This window comes from Girardinichthys multiradiatus, chromosome 10, assembly GCF_021462225.1.
Source record: "Girardinichthys multiradiatus isolate DD_20200921_A chromosome 10, DD_fGirMul_XY1, whole genome shotgun sequence".
Taxonomy (NCBI): Eukaryota; Metazoa; Chordata; class Actinopteri; order Cyprinodontiformes; family Goodeidae; genus Girardinichthys; species Girardinichthys multiradiatus.
Window position 1 is genome coordinate 33,456,957 of NC_061803.1, and position 16,733 is coordinate 33,473,689.

Consider the following 16,733-nt stretch of genomic DNA (forward strand, 5'->3'; position numbering starts at 1 on the left):
GAAAGAGCGAGGGTTTGAACTGGGAGGAACCCTTACCACCTGAGCCACTGTAAGGATTTGCTTAACACCCTGATTTTTGTTACTCATTTCAAGTCAAATTTATTTTGTCTTGTTAATTTTCCTTGTTCTAAATGAGGAACATGGCCAGTACAGATTTAGAGTTCAAGAAACTTTTGCAAACCTTTTCACAATACTCAAATTTTCTGAGACTGAATTTTGGTTTTTCGTCATTTGTAAGCCATAATCATAAAAATAAAACAAGAAATGAAGACTTGAAATATTTCACTTGATATGTAATAAATCCGTATATGTTTCACTTTCTGAAATGAGTGACAAAAAATGTTCAACCTTTTCAAGATATTTAAATTTGTTTTAGATGTACCTGAATATGTCCTCTTTTTCAGTCCAGTTCTGATAAAGAGCATCCGCTTGCTGTAGGAGCTGACTCCAGCAGATGGCAGTAGTGAGACACAAGTTAACGTGTGGCTGCGCAGATGCCTGAACAAAATCCATCTGAGGTCCATAAATAACGGCTTTCTATATAAAGATGAGTGGGCGCTCTTTCGATTCGCATTTTAAACTCATTTTCCCTAAAGGTCAGAACACTAGTGGCGTGAAAAGATCAACATCAAGATGCAAAGCTGCAGATCTGGAGTGCAATCCAGTTTAACCGACCCTGTGAAGGAAGAGAGTGAAGGTAAATTACTTAATCTGATCGTTATAAAATAATTGTGATAATTAGAACCGATAGAAGCATGAAGTAAACTGGAAAGAGCTGTTTATGAGGGTACTCCTACACCAGAGATATACTGAGAGCTACAACTATAGACGTGTCGCCTGGAGCCCCGACGTCGGGGCGGGGCTCCCCATGTTTTTGGGGAGGCTGTGTCCCCCCCAAATCAGGGGTCATATGATAGGGTTCAACCTCGTCAATATTTCCTGCCGTGGCGCATCTCCACAGCTACATTTGCTTTAGAAAGCTGCTTCTACGTACATGCCGAAAATCATAACGGATGATATCAAAAAGAAATATAACCGAGCAAACTGTTAAAAAGATTTACAATATTTCTAACAATAATAAATATTGTTTTACAGAAAATAGGTTTTAACTTTAAGCTGCATATAACTTTATATTTGACGGTATAAGAATTAAAGATGAGATAAACAAAAGCCTTTATTTTACATGAATGACAAAATAAAGTTAGCCTTTTGAACATGTTTTGTTTTGCAGCCCGATGTTTGAGTGTCTTTCTATCTGACAGAATCACACAGGTCCCACCGCTGCTGCAGCAAAAAAACCAAAAAAAAAACATAAATTGACAAATAAGTTTGTCAGTGAACACACCACCAAACATTTAAGTAGTCTAAATGTCTTAAATGGAAGACATGATGTTTTATATACCCTATAATGTTAACACTCTGTGTTTAGTAGCATTTTAGTACAGTTTTATTAAAACCATAATACATTCCTGTTAGTAAGAATTGCAGCATTGTTGCACAAAATATGGTGGATGGCTGATGGGATGCATGTTTGATCCTAAACAGCAGGAGTCCTCTGTTTTTACAGTAGTATAAATGTTATAATAGTTTGGCAGAAGATGAACCACCGGCTTTTAGAGATATATCATTCAAGTTTAAACACCATCTCAATAGGGGCCATTTTCACCAAACTGGTTCCAGCACTAATTCACTGCTGGACCAGAGGATAGAACCAACAGGAGCTAGAGGCAGGGTCAAAGAGAATTTTATCACCACCTTGCTACAAAATTCTAGAGTTTAGTTCAGTTTTTAAAAGGTCTGATTTTAAACATAAAAACAGTCAAACTGCTGTGCTTTGATGATAATAAAATCTTTGATTGGTTCCAGAATATCAGAAGCCAACCGTCGGTTCCCTGCAGTTTATTTTGCAATGACCCTTTATGGAGTTTGAGCGGGTCTATGCTCTGCTTCCTGTGCATAAACCTGTTAATAGGTGTTAATAAATCCTGTTCTAAAAGCTGTACGTCTTGTTTTCCAGCTGCTGCTGATCCGCTGATCAGGACTGTGAAACGTTCATAAGTTTATTTAAAACAGCAATTCTATACTAAGCTGGTTTTATTAGAGAATCTGTTTGCAGGAATACAGGGGTAAATAATATTACTCGTGTTCTTAAGTTGTCTCCATGCACTACGATCCTTCACAGAAACACACACTAAAACGGGGAGGGAGACATTTATAACAGAGTGGCTCTAACTTGATATTACATCCCGCTCCAGCAGAACTGACCTCTTCAAGCAGGTTGAGTGTTTCAAGTGTCTTATTTCTGACTTCTTTTTCTTAAACACACATTTTAAGTTGTTTTCCAGGAGAGGTTGAGACTATTTTAAGCATAATTCAAATCGATAATTCTTGCTGGCTTTAATCAATGAGGGAGACATGTACTTACAACAGAAACATTTCTGTGATTACAAAATGGTGGTTAACCATGACCTCCATGTATTTCTTGCAGATGAGCAGCAGATGTTTGTGATTAAAGAGGTTCCGGACCTGTGGAGCTCCAGTTTGGACCAGCAGAACCCTGAACTGCTCCAGATAAAGAAGGAAGAGGAGGAACTGTGGATCAGTCAGGAGGGAGAGCTGCTTACTGTGAAGATTGAGGATGAAGTGAAACTAAAGTTATCAGAACTTCATCACCTTAAAACTGAAGACAGCAGAGACACAGAAGGTCCAACCTGCAGCTCAGCTGAACAGATTGCAACAGAACCTAGCAGAGAGGAGTGTGGAGGCCCAGAACAGGACTGGAAGTCAGATCCAAATACTCATTTACAGCAGGATCCTAAAGAAAATGCTCCAGGTTCTTCTGAAACTGATGTCAGTGGTGAGGATGATGCTGACAACCTGTCGGTGTCTGGTTCTGAAACTGAGGACAGTGAGGAAATTTGGAGGGAAACCAGGAAATGTCAGTCAGGTGTAAACAGTAACGTGGGAGATAAAAGCTCTCAGAAAGCCTTCAGCTGCTCAGAGTGTTGTAGTAAACAGTTTGTGAATGAGCAGACATTCAAGGAACACATGACATCCCACTCAGGAGAAAAGTCCTCCAGCTGTTTGGTTGAGAAGGAAGAAGCAGAAGTCAGAGCTGGGAAGAAATCAGTTGTTTGTGGCGAATGTGGGAAAACATTTCTGTACCGCTGTTATCTCAAATCTCACATGAGGATCCACACTGGAGAAAAGCCCTTTCATTGTGTTGAATGCAACAAGACGTTTCAGTATCGGTCTAGTCTTACAATTCATATGACAAAACACAGAGGAGAGAAACTGTTTCCGTGTGACGTATGTGATAAAAAATTCTACCAAAAGGCAACGCTTAAGCAGCACATGATGATCCATAAAGGAGAAAAACCATTTGCGTGTGGTGATTGCGACAGACATTTTAGACTTAAAAATGATCTTCGAGTACACATGCTGTCCCACACAGGAGTGAAGCTGTTTGGCTGTGGTTTCTGCAACGCCAGATTTACCCGGGACACAGGTCTGCGCCTACACATTAGACGCCACACGGGAGAGAAACCCTTTGCCTGTGATAAGTGCGATAAAAGATTTGTCCGAAACGCAGAGTTGAAGAGACACGTGATTTACCATGCGGAAGAAAAGCCATTCATCTGTGATGTTTGTGGAGCAACTTTTACACGAAAATCGAGTTTGAAGACACACAAAATATCGTTCCATGAAAATAAATAACTATTCAGTTTACAGATTTATTTTATATTTCTTTTTTTTTTCTTTCCTACAAGCACTAATGTGGGTTGTAAAGCCTGAGGTTTAATTATGCATGTTGTTGTGTTGGTTGTCATGCAAATACACACAAATGGATTGTGGAGCACAATGTGACTAGGATTTCCATCCATTGTTTATCATCTTACTTGATATCGGGTCATGGAGGTATTTAAGAAATGGAAACCCAGACATCCCTCGCCCCAGTGATACTCCTAGGGCAGAAAGAATAGAAAGAGCCACAAGTAAGTCAGCATTGGGGTCTCTTCCCAATGAGTCCCACCTAGGAATCTCCAAAGGGAGGAGTCATCCTGATGAGATATATGACCAACTTTAACAAAAACCTTTTGATTCAGATGGCTTTTTGGTTCTTGATCTTGTTCTTTCTGTCATGATCGATATCTGATGGCCATAGGTGAGGGTCAGAATGTAGACAGACCAGTAAATAAAGAGCTTTACTTCTTGGCTAAACAATTTCTTCAACCATGGCAACAGCATTATTGCATAAAAGGCCCCAATCTGTCAACCTATCTCTTGTTCCATCCTGCTGTCACTTGTGAGGTAGAGACCAAACTTCTTTAACTTATCAACTTGAGTCAGAGACTGTCCTGACGTAGAGGAAGCAGCTCATCTTAAATTCTTAAAAGTTTTACGCACAGCTGCAATCAATTCAGTGCAAGGTATAAGGTTTATGATAGCATTAGAACCACATCAACAGCAAAAAAAAGATAAGACCCTTAGGTATCCAAACTAGATTTCCTCCGCTGTACTGTAGGGTCTGTACTGGTAGAGAAGTGATAATTGTAGTGAGACTGTGGACTGCTCTTGATTTGGCCATAGAAAGACCAGAGAAACCTTAAAAGCATCTTTGGTACCACATGCTTCTGCAGCACTCCCTACAAAAAAACATTGGATCTAGGTTGCAAGCCTTCGCCAGATCCCTTAACACATGTGAACTAAACAATCAAACTGCCACGACCCCCTCAGCAGCTTTGTAATGGTAAAGATTGGGTCCACTGTTCCACATCCAGGGTAAAAGCCTAAATGCTCCTCCTAAATCTGGAGTTTGAAGCTCAGCTGGAGTTTTTCCAACATGTTGCAACAATCTAGAATAAACTTTCCCTGGGAGGCTGAGAGGGGCGATGCTTCAATGGGTGGTACACAATTCAAGAAAGCCAGGTAATCTGATTTTTTTTCTCAATAAAATCGGGAATCCAGTAGGATGCTCCACTTCCTAACCCAGAGGAGATGTGGACTGTGGTACGTTACCAGGTACCAGAGGTTAAAATAAAGGACCCGAACAAAGCAACATATAGAAAATAAAAATCACTGTTAAATATTAATGTCTGAGTCTTATTCAAAGTAACATCCACTAATTTAGGTGCCACATATTTATGCAATCAGACTTCCCACCTATATAATTCAGAAAAGTGCCCTAGACTTTATTAAACATATCTTCTCTGCCCATACCATTCACATGGCCATTTTTGTCAGTTGTTCAATCCTTTCCTTCATCTTGCACATTTAGACGACTTCCTATGTCTTGGTATTATCTTGCATCCTGTGGTTTTAGCTGTTAAAAACCATCAATTCTGATTTTATGTACTTGGACATCATTTGGTTGCAGACCCAAGATATAGCAAATAGCTAGGGGCCTAATAGGTTTCCTCTCAGGGGGAGTCCATTGTTGACTGGTTGTAAATTGGACCAGTTTGTCTTGTAAAGTGGCTTGAAATGAAATTTATTATAAATTGGTTCTATATAAATAAACTGAACAGAATTCAATGATTTTTCAGTTTTACCATTTAAGTCTTTAAACTATTTTGATTTGGTGTCACTTTATCTTGGCATTCTGAATCAGACTTTTACATTTGTATTGCTTAGTTTTACAGTGAGGATCATGTTTCAGTTTGGTTATTGAACTCCTTTTTTTAGATGTAACAAGATCCATCGGTGTTGTAAGGGGAACATGTTAAAATGTTTGCATATTTTCCAGTTGAGTCAAAGGAAACGAGCTGAGATTTTGAAGTTATTTTGAAGCAGAGAGAAAAACAAATAATCCAGAGATCAGTGTAAAATAAATCAACAGTCCAAAAATAACAAGAAGTTAAAAAACAAAACATTGAATTAACTAATAGACAATTAATTTAATAGTATATACATTTTTGGGGGGCATAACTTGTGTTCAGATACTTGATTGCAAAACAATTAAGAGATTTTTCAAACTAGCCAAAGGTTTACTTTCTGCCGCCATCTGTTCTAGTAAATATCTATCCTTGTATATTTTTAAGAAAATAATTTAGCTACAGTTTCTTTGAAAGAGCCAAAAAAAAAGCTGGATTCGTTTCAGATCCACAGCTCAATAAGCTCTTCTTCTGATGAGAAATTAAGTCCAGTAAATTCGTCATGAGGTACATGGCTGTGAGGCTGGATCCACTAAGATGTCTTGGGAGTTCTAATGGATTCTGATCAGGCATCAGCACAGACACACTTTGGTTCTGCCCTGTAGGTGTCTCACTGCTGACATCTGCTGGAGACAGTTGGCTCCTACAATATCCAGTCACTTCGATTTTGTTCATCACCCCTGAACTGAAAATGAGGAAAAAACAGCCAAAATTCAAAGTAAAACTGTAAAATTCTGGAGTACTACTGATCAAAACAAATTTAAAATGTTACATGGTTGCTTGGACAGAAAACAGAAACAATCTAGGAAAAGACAAGGAGTTGACAGAGACAACATAACTGTTGTAACACTAGTTGATTCTTTCATAAAACCTGGGAGTTCGGGTCAGTCTGGAAAACTAGAGTGGACTAAAAGGATTTGGAGAAACAAAATATAAACTCAAGGAACACGTACCCAAAGAATGTACAGTTTTAAATACATGAATTTCGTTCAAAAATGAAAAACCAGTTTGTTCTACAATTCAGTCCAAGAACACAAAGAACTTTCAAACATATTGTGCTTTTTTATTACGTACATAATTTATATTTTTTTGTTTTTCTGCATCCCTTTAAAGATTCTAGGCATTTGAGTTAAAATATTACCTGTAAATGTCTTGAATAATAGTCAGGTTTAATTTTCAGTGTGGTATACAACCTTTTCACTGCTTTTTGACATTTGGACTCTGATCAGCTTTATATTAATATCTATAATCTTTGGATTTGTAAGTTTGTAGCGTTCTACTCAAGACACTGACTCTTCAAACCTCAGTGTGTGGGCTTTACCTTTATCCTGTTTGTGAAAGTGAGAACGATTGTCTTAGTTCTTAGTTCTCCCTTTTAACCTGGCCCTGTTGAAGACCCGGAGGTCCACATCCAACTGAATTTAAAGATGTACAAAGTCCAAAACAGAAGTAAATGATTCGTTTTGATTTTTGAATGAGCTAGCATTCAGTCAGAGGGCTGGATGAGGTTTTCATTTGAACTCCCTGAATGAACTCCAATGCGTCAGTTTAGGGACTAAAAGTATTTTGGAGGGGAGCTTTACAATAATGCTGCGTTCATTTCACCCCGGATATATATTATTATTTTTATTTCATTTATACTGGTCAATTTAGATCTTTAACGTAATTTATGTTCTTAGGAAATTGTGTGCGTCACTAAATAAGTTAGCACACGATGAAGAATTATCTATATTCTTGACAACAGTTTTCGCACATTTAGTTTTATCGTGTAAAGCTCATAGTTGTAGGCGGAAAGGTTTTCTTTCATCATCGATTGGTCAGCAAGCAGGAAGTAACCGGATGTAACAATATCATCTTAGGTGGCCAAGTCCCGCCTGAAAAAATGTGTAAAACAAATGTAATTGATGTCTCAAACTCTATTTCTCTCCAGTCTTTGTGTTGATATCGCTTCTATACAACCAGTGTGGTTATTTCTAGTCGAGGTTTGGTGTACAGGATATCATTAGCCGCCGTGGAGCTAAAGGTGCTATCAGCAGTTTCAGGCATCAGAAAAACAGAAGATACAGGTTATGGGGCTGAGACCCAGATCTACTAAAACATGTGAAGGTTCTAAACAAGGATTGTGAAAATGAAAATCCCAAGTGAAGAGAGGATGTCTGAAATTATGAAGGTTGAAGCAGACGACCCCAGAGGGCTCCGTTTGGTGCCCCCCATACCTGCAGCATCAACATCAGAACTGGAGCAGAAACAAGACAGAAAAGATCTCAGTAAGTAACACACACGTGTTTGACCGGATTTTAACACATGAAATTTGTCTGGAACTTTAAAGCGAGCTGCTGGACTGGGGGAAGAATCAAAGTGCTAAATATATGTGTAATGCAGAGGCAGATCACAACCTGGACAGGTCAGCAGTTTATCCCTGGGCCTTTCACATACTGTACCAACAGCAGAATTAAAAAGAAACACAAAGCTTCAGTCTGGCTGTTTAGTTTAAAAACAAGAGAGTAGAATGAGAAATAAACCAGAGAAAAATATAATATCCAAACACAAACAATTACAACAGTTCACACAGTAAAAGAGATGATATATGATCTGAACAATGACATGTCAGTGATTAGAAGAGCGGCCTGTTAAATGCAGAACATGTTTTGTTAAAGGAAACAGCTGATGATCACACAGCAGGAATGAATGGCTTGGTCTGCATTAAAGGTTAGCTGGTTAGAAAAGTACCATGCAGTGTATGACATATTCAATTCAATTCAGTTTTATTTATATAGAGCCAATTCACAACACATGTTGTCTCAAGGCACTTCACAACAGTCAGGTACATACATTCCAATTAATCCTAATCATTGAACAGTGCAGTCAGATTCAGTTATTTATTCAAATTGGATAAAAAGTTTTTCTATCTAAGGAAACCCAGCAGATTGCATCCAGTCAGTGACTTGCAGCATTCACTCCTCCTGGAGTGGACAGTCACTGGTGTTGACTTTGCAGCAATACCTCATACTGAGCATGCATGTAGCGACAGTGGAGAGGAAAAACTCCCTTTTAACAGGAAGAAACCTCCAGCAGAACCAGGCTCAGTGTGAGCAGCCATCTGCCACGACCGACTGGGGGTTTGAGAGAACAGAGCAGAGACACAAAAAGAACACAGAAGCACTGATCCAGGAGTACCTTCTATGTGAAGGAAAAGTAAATGTTAATGGATGTAGCTCCTTTAGTAGTTTCACCTAGAAAGAAATAACAGATAAACTCAGAGCCAGTTTTCAAGGTTAGAGTCTGAAAGAGAGCACATAGAGTTTGTTACAGTAAAAGCTCAGTCAATCGCCATGTCTAGGAGAGAGAAAGGGTTAAACACTAAAAGACAGGGCTATGTGGATCATCGGTAGAGGGTGAGCATTAATGTTGTTGACAGCAGAAGCCCGGACGATTCCCCTCTCCAGAAAGGTGTCACAGGTAGACACAGAGCCAGGCCAGGTGTAGCTTCTAGGAAGAGAATAGAGAGAACGAGGTTAAAAGCTGAAATAACAGCAAATAATGCAAAATTGGAGAGTAGTGTGAGAATGTAGCAAAGAGGGTGAAAGTGGTCGTTATGTCCTCCAGCAGCCTAAGCCCATAGCAGCATAACTACACAGATAGTTTCAGTTCAGATTATTTAGTTAAACGCCGCTTATTTACAACAATGTCGTCTCAAGGAACCCCACAAAGGGTCCCACTGATGGTCATTGTTAAACTAAAAACCACAAGGATTGGGATACCTCTCTCTGTCAGACTGATCACAACCATCGGAAAAGAGATGAGGTCACACAGGTAGCAGAAATGGAGGGTGTGTTTGCACCTCAACCATAACTGAGCCGGTTTAGGCTAAACCTGACTCCCCCTTACTCCAACCAACAGAGGAAGGCTCCCTCCCTGGTAAACTAAGCCACTCTAACTATAAGCTTTATCAAAAAGGAAAGTTTTAAGCCTAGCCTTAAAAGTAGACGAGGTGTCTGCCTCACAGACTAAAACTGGGGGCTGGTTCCACAGGAGAGGAGCCTGATAACTAAAGGATCTGCCTCCCATTCTACTTCTAGAGACTCTAGGAACCACCAGTAAACCTGCAGTCTGAGAACAAATTGCCCTGTTAGGAACATATGGAACAATCAGATCTCTGATGTATGATGGAGCTAGATCATTAAGGGCTTCATATGTGAGGAGGAGAATTTTAAATTCTATTCTGGATTTAACAGGGAGCCAATGAAGGGAAGCTAAAATAGGAGAAATATGATCTCTCTTTTTAATTTTCATCAGAACTCTTGCTGCAGCATTCTGAATCAGCTGAAGGCTTTTAGCAGCATTTTGTGGACATCCTGATAGTAACGAATTACAATAGTCCAGCCTTGAAGTAACAAATGCATGGACTAGTTTTTCAGCGTCACTTCTGGATAGGATATTTCTAATTTTGGAAATGTTCCGGAGGTGAAAGAAGGAAATCCTAGAAACCTGTTTAATATGTGATTTAAATGACTTGTCCTGGTTAAAAATTACGCCAAGGTTTTTTACTTTATTATCGGAGGTCAATTTAATGCCATCCAGATTAAGTGATTGACTAAGTAGTTTCTTTTTCAAAGATTCTAGTCCAAAGATGACAACTTTTGTCTTGTCTGAATTTAGAAGCAGAAAATATAAAGTCATCCAAGTTTTTATATCTTCAAGACATGCTTGTAGTCTATCTAACTGGTTGGGCTCATCAGAATTTATGGATAAGTAAAGCTGAATATCATCAGCATAACAGTGAAAATTTATTCTATGCTGCCTGATAATTTGACCTATTGGAAGCATATATATAGTAAAGAGAATTGGCCCAAGTACTGAACCCTGTGGTACTCCACAATTAACCCTAGAGTTTAAAGATGATTTATTATTTACATGAACAAACTGGAATCTGTCAGACAGATAAGATTTAAACCAGCCTAGTGCTGTTCCCCTGATCCCTACAGCATATTCCAGCCTTTCTAAGAGAATATTGTGATCGACTGTATCAAATGCAGCACTGAGATCTAACAGAACCAGTACAGACACAAGTCCATTATCTGAGGCCATAAGAATATCATTAGTGACTTTCAGCAGAGCTGTTTCAGTGCTATGATGAGCTCTGAAACCTGTCTGAAACTCTTCAAACAGGTCATTGCTGTGTAAATGCTCACACATTTGATTAACAACTATTTTCTCAAGAATTTTAGATAAGAATGGAAGATTGGATATAGGTCTGTAATTTTTCAAGTCATCTCGATCAAGCGAAGGTTTCTTAAGTAAAGGTTTAATTACAGCTACCTTAAAAGCTTGTGGTACATATCCATTTACTAAGGATAGGTTAATCATACCTAAAATGGGGCTGGTAATCAGAGGGAACACTTCCTTAAATAATTTGGTTGGGATTGGGTCTAACTTACAAGTTGAAGGTTTAGATGAAGCTAATATTTCTGATAACTCAGGAAGCTCCACTGGATCAAAACAGTCCAAACACAGATCAGGTTCTACAGTTACTTCCAATGTTGTCTCACTTGCTGAGGATGAAGTAATCATCTTTGGGAGTATGTCAAAGGTTTTCTTTTTAATAGAATCAATTTTATTTAAGAAGAATCCCATAAAGTCATGGCTGCTAAAAGCTAAGGGAATGGATGGGTCAACATACAGGGGTTGGACAATGAAACTGAAACACCTGGTTTTAGACCACAATAATTTATTAGTATGGTGTAGGGCCTCCTTTTGTGGCCAATACAGCATCAATTCGTCTTGGGAATGACATATACAAGTCCTGCACAGTGGTCAGAGGGATTTTAAGCCATTCTTCTTGCGGGACAGTGGCCAGGTCACTACATGATACTGGTGGAGGACAACGTTTCCTGACTCGCTCCTCCAAAACACCCCAAAGTGGCTGAATAATATTTAGATCTGGTGACTGTGCAGGCCATGGGAGATGTTCAACTTCACTTTCATGTTCATCAAACCAATCTTTCACCAGTCTTGCTGTGTGTATTGGTGCATTGTCATCCTTATACACGGCACCGCCTTCAGGATACAATGTTTGAACCATTGGATGCACATGGTCCTCAAGAATGGTTCGGTAGTCCTTGGCAGTGATGCGCCCATCTAGCACAAGTATTGGGCCAAGGGAATGTCATGATATGGCAGCCCAAACCATTACTGATCCACCCCCATGCTTCACTCTGGGCATGCAACAGTCTGGGTGGTACGCTTCTTTGGGGCTTCTCCACACCGTAACTCTCCTGGATGTGGGGAAAACAGTAACAATACATGTTTCACATTGTCCACAGCCCAAGATTTGCGCTCCTTGCACCATTGAAACCGACGTTTGGCATTGGCATGAGTGACCAAAGGTTTGTCTATAGCAGCCCGGCCGTGTATATTGACCCTGTGGAGCTCCTGACGGACAGTTCTGGTGGAAACAGGAGAGTTGAGGTGCACATTTAATTCTGCCGTGATTTGGGCAGCCGTGGTTTTATGTTTTTTGGATACAATCCGGGTTAGCACCAGAACATCCCTTTCAGACAGCTTCCTCTTGCGTCCACAGTTAATCCCGTTGGATGTGGTTCGTCCTTCTTGGTGGTATGCTGACATTACCCTGGATACCGTGGCTCTTGATACATCACAAAGACTTGCTGTCTTGGTCACAGATGCGCCAGCAAGACGTGCACCAACAATTTGTCCTCTTTTGAACTCTGGTATGTCACCCATAATGTCACCCTGCTAATTGAACCTTCACACTGCTCTTACTGGTGCAATGTGCAATCAATGAAGACTGGCAACCAGGCTGGTCCAATTTAGCCATAAAACCTCCCACACTAAAATGACAGGTGTTTCAGTTTCATTGTCCAACCCCTGTATATATGTCATATATAATTGTGGTTTACTTGTCTCTGCCAAAACACCAATTATCAGTCAAATGCAACTTTTTAAATAAAACCTTCATGTTGGAAATGTTGTATTTCATGTTTTCCAATAGCTGTCTTGTCTACTGACTATCTGTGGTGTATTTCTTCAGTGAACCAAAACCAGAAACATTTGCACTGTTAGTTAATTTATGACATGTTACATTATCGTCGCGTGTTAACCGCAGTTATTGGATATCAAATGTTTTCCTAATATTGTAAAGTGCTATTGTGCAGTTCGGCACAAAATGCATTGAGATGAACTGATTTGGGTCTGAAGGCTCTCAGACTGTAGTTTTTCTTGATATTTTTAGGTTTTTAATTGATTTCCAGATTAGATTTAGTTTTGCAGAGATTTTAAAGGGAACTAAGAGAAAGAAACTGATTTAATTATTGGTGTTTATAGTTAAATTAATACTTTGTCAGTTATTTTATGGTAGGTTTCAACAATAATACATTGTTTTTTTCCAAATTCCATTAATAGTATTTTAAATATTTGTGATTTCATTTATGACCAAAATGATTGTGATTATTATTTTTCCATAATTAAGTAGCTCTTGCATTTATCCTCTTGAACAGTAATTTAAGATAATTTATGAGACCCAAACTATTTTTGTGCATTAATATTAATAAAAGTAGATGATGGTTTCTAAATGGGAAAAACTAATTTTAACTTTGTCAGCTAAATCATTTTTGTATATATTTATTTACGATGTGATGTTTTCATTTTTCTTATTGGATTGCTATGGTATTATCCTATATTGGATCCATACTGGTGTAAGGCACTGATTTCCGATTACATTTAGTGTTCTTGTTTATTTGTTTATTTATTGAACACTTAATTTTTTTTTTTTACATAAATACACCTACAAATAAATAATTGATATAACTGTATTTGTGTTTTTAATCATTTTTGTTTCTTAGATTGCAATAAATCAAATTCTAACTAAACTGTTAATAATCAATCATCAATCTCCATGTGGTTTTCAGTGTTCCCAATCCATCAAGTTTTGGTGATTAAAGAAGAGGATCCCCATGACTGGAGCCCCTGTTTGGACCAGCAGGACACAAAGGAGGAAGAGGAGAAACAGTGGATCAATCAGGAGGAAGAACGTCTTACTGTGAAGAGTGAAGATGAAGTAAAACCTCAGTTATCAGAGCTTCATCAAGTCAAGACTGAAGACAACGGAGAGACAGAAGCTTCAACCAGCAACTCATCTGACCAGATGAAAAGAGAACCTGATGGAGAGGACTGTGGAGGACCAGAATCAGACAGGGAGTCAGATCCAGTATGTTCTGCTCAGCAAAGTAAGATGACTTTTCAGAACAGAGGCGAAACATCCGAGCTGTGTTCCAAACGTGCAGCTCAGATGGAAGTCGACAGAAGACAGAAGCCATTTGTTTGCAATATTTGTGGCAAAAGATTTAAACATTGGTGTCGTGTTAAAATACACATGATTACTCACACTGAACAGAGGGAACATTGCTGCGATCTTTGTGGTAAAGGATTTAGAGTAAAGAGTTACCTTGAGATGCACAGGAGACTCCATGCTGGAGAAACCCCCTTTGCCTGTGATGTTTGTTATAAAAGATTTAAGGCAAAGACAAGTCTTAGAAGTCACATGCAGGTTCATTCAGAAGAAAAACCCTTTTCCTGTGACATTTGTGGTACAAAATTTAAGCTAAAGAAAAATCTTAAAAATCACATGTGGATCCACACCACAGAAAAACCATTTGTCTGTATTGTTTGTAGTAAAGGGTTTTCAAGAGCATCAAATCTAAGGGCTCACATGTATTTTCACAGAAGAGAGAAACCATGTATATGCAGTGTTTGCAGTAAAGGATTTTCCCTACAGGGAAATCTAAAGGCTCACATGCGTCTTCACACTGGGGAGAAACCATTTAGCTGTAGTGTATGTGGTGAAAGATTTTCACACAGGGGGAGTCTAAAGAGTCACATGTGCGTTCACACTGGAAAGAAACCGTTCATCTGTACTGTTTGCAAAAAAGGGTTTTCATTGCAATCAACTCTAAAGGCTCACCGGCATATTCATACAGGGGAGAAACCATTTATGTGTAGCGTTTGCAGTAAGGGATTTTCTAGTAAATCGAATCTGTCGAGTCACATGCGTGTTCACACAGGAGAGAAGCCGTTTATTTGTAATGTTTGCAGTAAAGGATTTTCACAAAAGGGAAGTCTGAAGAGTCACATGTTTGCTCACACAGGAGAGAAACCGTTTATTTGTAGCATTTGCAGTAAAGGATTTTCCCGACACGGGGCTCTAAAAAGACATATTTCTGTTCACACAGAAGAGAAACCGTTTATTTGTAGCGTTTGCAGTGAAGGATTTTCACGTTCGTTCAGTCTGAAGATGCATATGCATGTTCACACAGGGATCAAACTGTTTATTTGTAGTCTTTGTTGTAAAGGTTTTTCAAAACAACAAAATCTTAAATCCCACATGCGTGTTCACGTTGCACCATTCAGCTGTAGTGACTGCGGCAAACACTTTGTGAAGAAAATACAGCTGGAGCGACACACAAGGCTCCACTCAGAGGAGAGGCCATTCAGTTGTGATCTCTGTAAAAGCAGATTTAACAGAAAGTTTGTCCTTGAAAGTCACATGAGAGTCCATTCAGGAGACAAACCATTTGTGTGTAGTGTTTGCAGTAAAGCATTTGCACGTGATGCAAGTCTGAAGAAACACATGATTGTGCACAAGGGCAGCAAAAGATGATTGTTTTCATGGTTGACTAAATGATCATTGTTTTTCTGACTAGTTAATGATTAATTCAATTCATCTTTGCTTTCTGTGGGCTCAGCTTCTTTTGTCAGGTACTGATTATTTGTTACGGAGTACAGATTCTTTAACGCTAGAACCACCAGGACTCCAATACTCCTGGAACCACCAGATAGTGTCTCGGATCATAGCAGGTCATATAATCCAGTCTATTGTCTTTGAGAGCTTTTTGGGTATTGTTTGGATATTTCTAGAAACTCAAGCAGTTCCTGCTCATACTACCACACTGGACCCTGCCACAGCACCTCCCTTACTTGGCTGTAAACAGACGTCAACCCAGCCACAAGCAGACAAGTCAGAGAATAAGTTTCAGACAAAAGTCTGATCTCATGCACATAAATTGTTAAATACGATAAAAAGTCTTGAAAAACCACAGGTATCCCAATCTCCAAAAGGGTCAAATATTGAATTCCAGAAAATATTATGTGGCACGGTGTCCAAAATAGACTGTAAGGCCTAATTCACTCAATACCTTTCATCTCTCCCACTACATGAGTCTGGCTCAGATGCGCCTTAACAATGACAAACATGACATGTAAAAAAGTTTTTTCTGCTTCTTTTAAACACTCTTCTAAACTCTAGGAATAAGAGGTAGCCTGCAAAAGCAAGATAAAAACATACTAATTAACACTTTACAACATTCAAGAAATTTACTCTAAACACAGAATAGTTTTTTAAAAGTATTTTTATTTATATTTATTATAATATCATTTTTTGCTTAGCAGTTCTAGGTATACAGAGTCCTGATATTATATGGTACAGATGTTATAGAGATCCACTTCAGTAAAAGTCATAAAGCATGAACCCTGTGGGGTTTAAATTTTAATGTGTGTGTGATGGAACAATGTAATTATCTACTTCAGGTAAGATATTTACTGCTCCTCTGTAGATTAGACTTATTTGTTTAAATGAACATTAGAACTTTTTGGTTGTAACTCTTATACCGATACATTTGGACTTATTTTATTAATCTGTGAACATTTAATTAAATTGTGTCTTTTCACTCTACAGCTTTGTTCATGTTTAAAGCTTCTTTATGTCTGGTTAACTTGCCACCAAATGCATTTTTAATAATTGAGGTCCTATGATGTATGAGAAATGTTTGGCACCCCACTACCACAAAGACTTACCGTAAGGATTTTTTTCAAATGTGTTTTTTGGTATAAAAATGTGTTGTACTTAAAAAAAAAAGTACAATATCATAGAACATGTTGCAATTTTTTGTCTGCATGGTGGCACAGTTGGTAGCACTGTTGCCTTGATCAAGAAGGTCCTGGGTTTGACTCCTGGCCGGGGGGTCTTTCTGCATCAAGTTTGCATGCGTGGTTTCTCTCCGGGTA

At 38.7% G+C, this 16,733-nt stretch overlaps 2 protein-coding genes across 2 annotated transcripts; both read left to right on the forward strand.

Annotated features, from left to right (window-relative positions):
- The first annotated feature begins 484 nt into the window (after window positions 1–484).
- Window positions 485–5,093, forward strand: LOC124875282 (oocyte zinc finger protein XlCOF6.1-like). Its single transcript, XM_047377335.1, has 2 exons — window positions 485–697; window positions 2,489–5,093. Exons 1-2 carry the CDS (start codon window positions 634–636, stop codon window positions 3,715–3,717), a joined length of 1,293 nt encoding a protein of 430 aa, XP_047233291.1. The 5' UTR covers window positions 485–633; the 3' UTR covers window positions 3,718–5,093.
- Window positions 5,094–7,503: 2,410 nt separating this feature from the next.
- On the forward strand, window positions 7,504–16,401 carry LOC124875245 (gastrula zinc finger protein XlCGF57.1-like). Its single transcript, XM_047377276.1, has 2 exons — window positions 7,504–7,921; window positions 13,583–16,401. Exons 1-2 carry the CDS (start codon window positions 7,783–7,785, stop codon window positions 15,328–15,330), a joined length of 1,887 nt encoding a protein of 628 aa, XP_047233232.1. The 5' UTR covers window positions 7,504–7,782; the 3' UTR covers window positions 15,331–16,401.
- The last annotated feature ends 332 nt before the right edge of the window (window positions 16,402–16,733 follow it).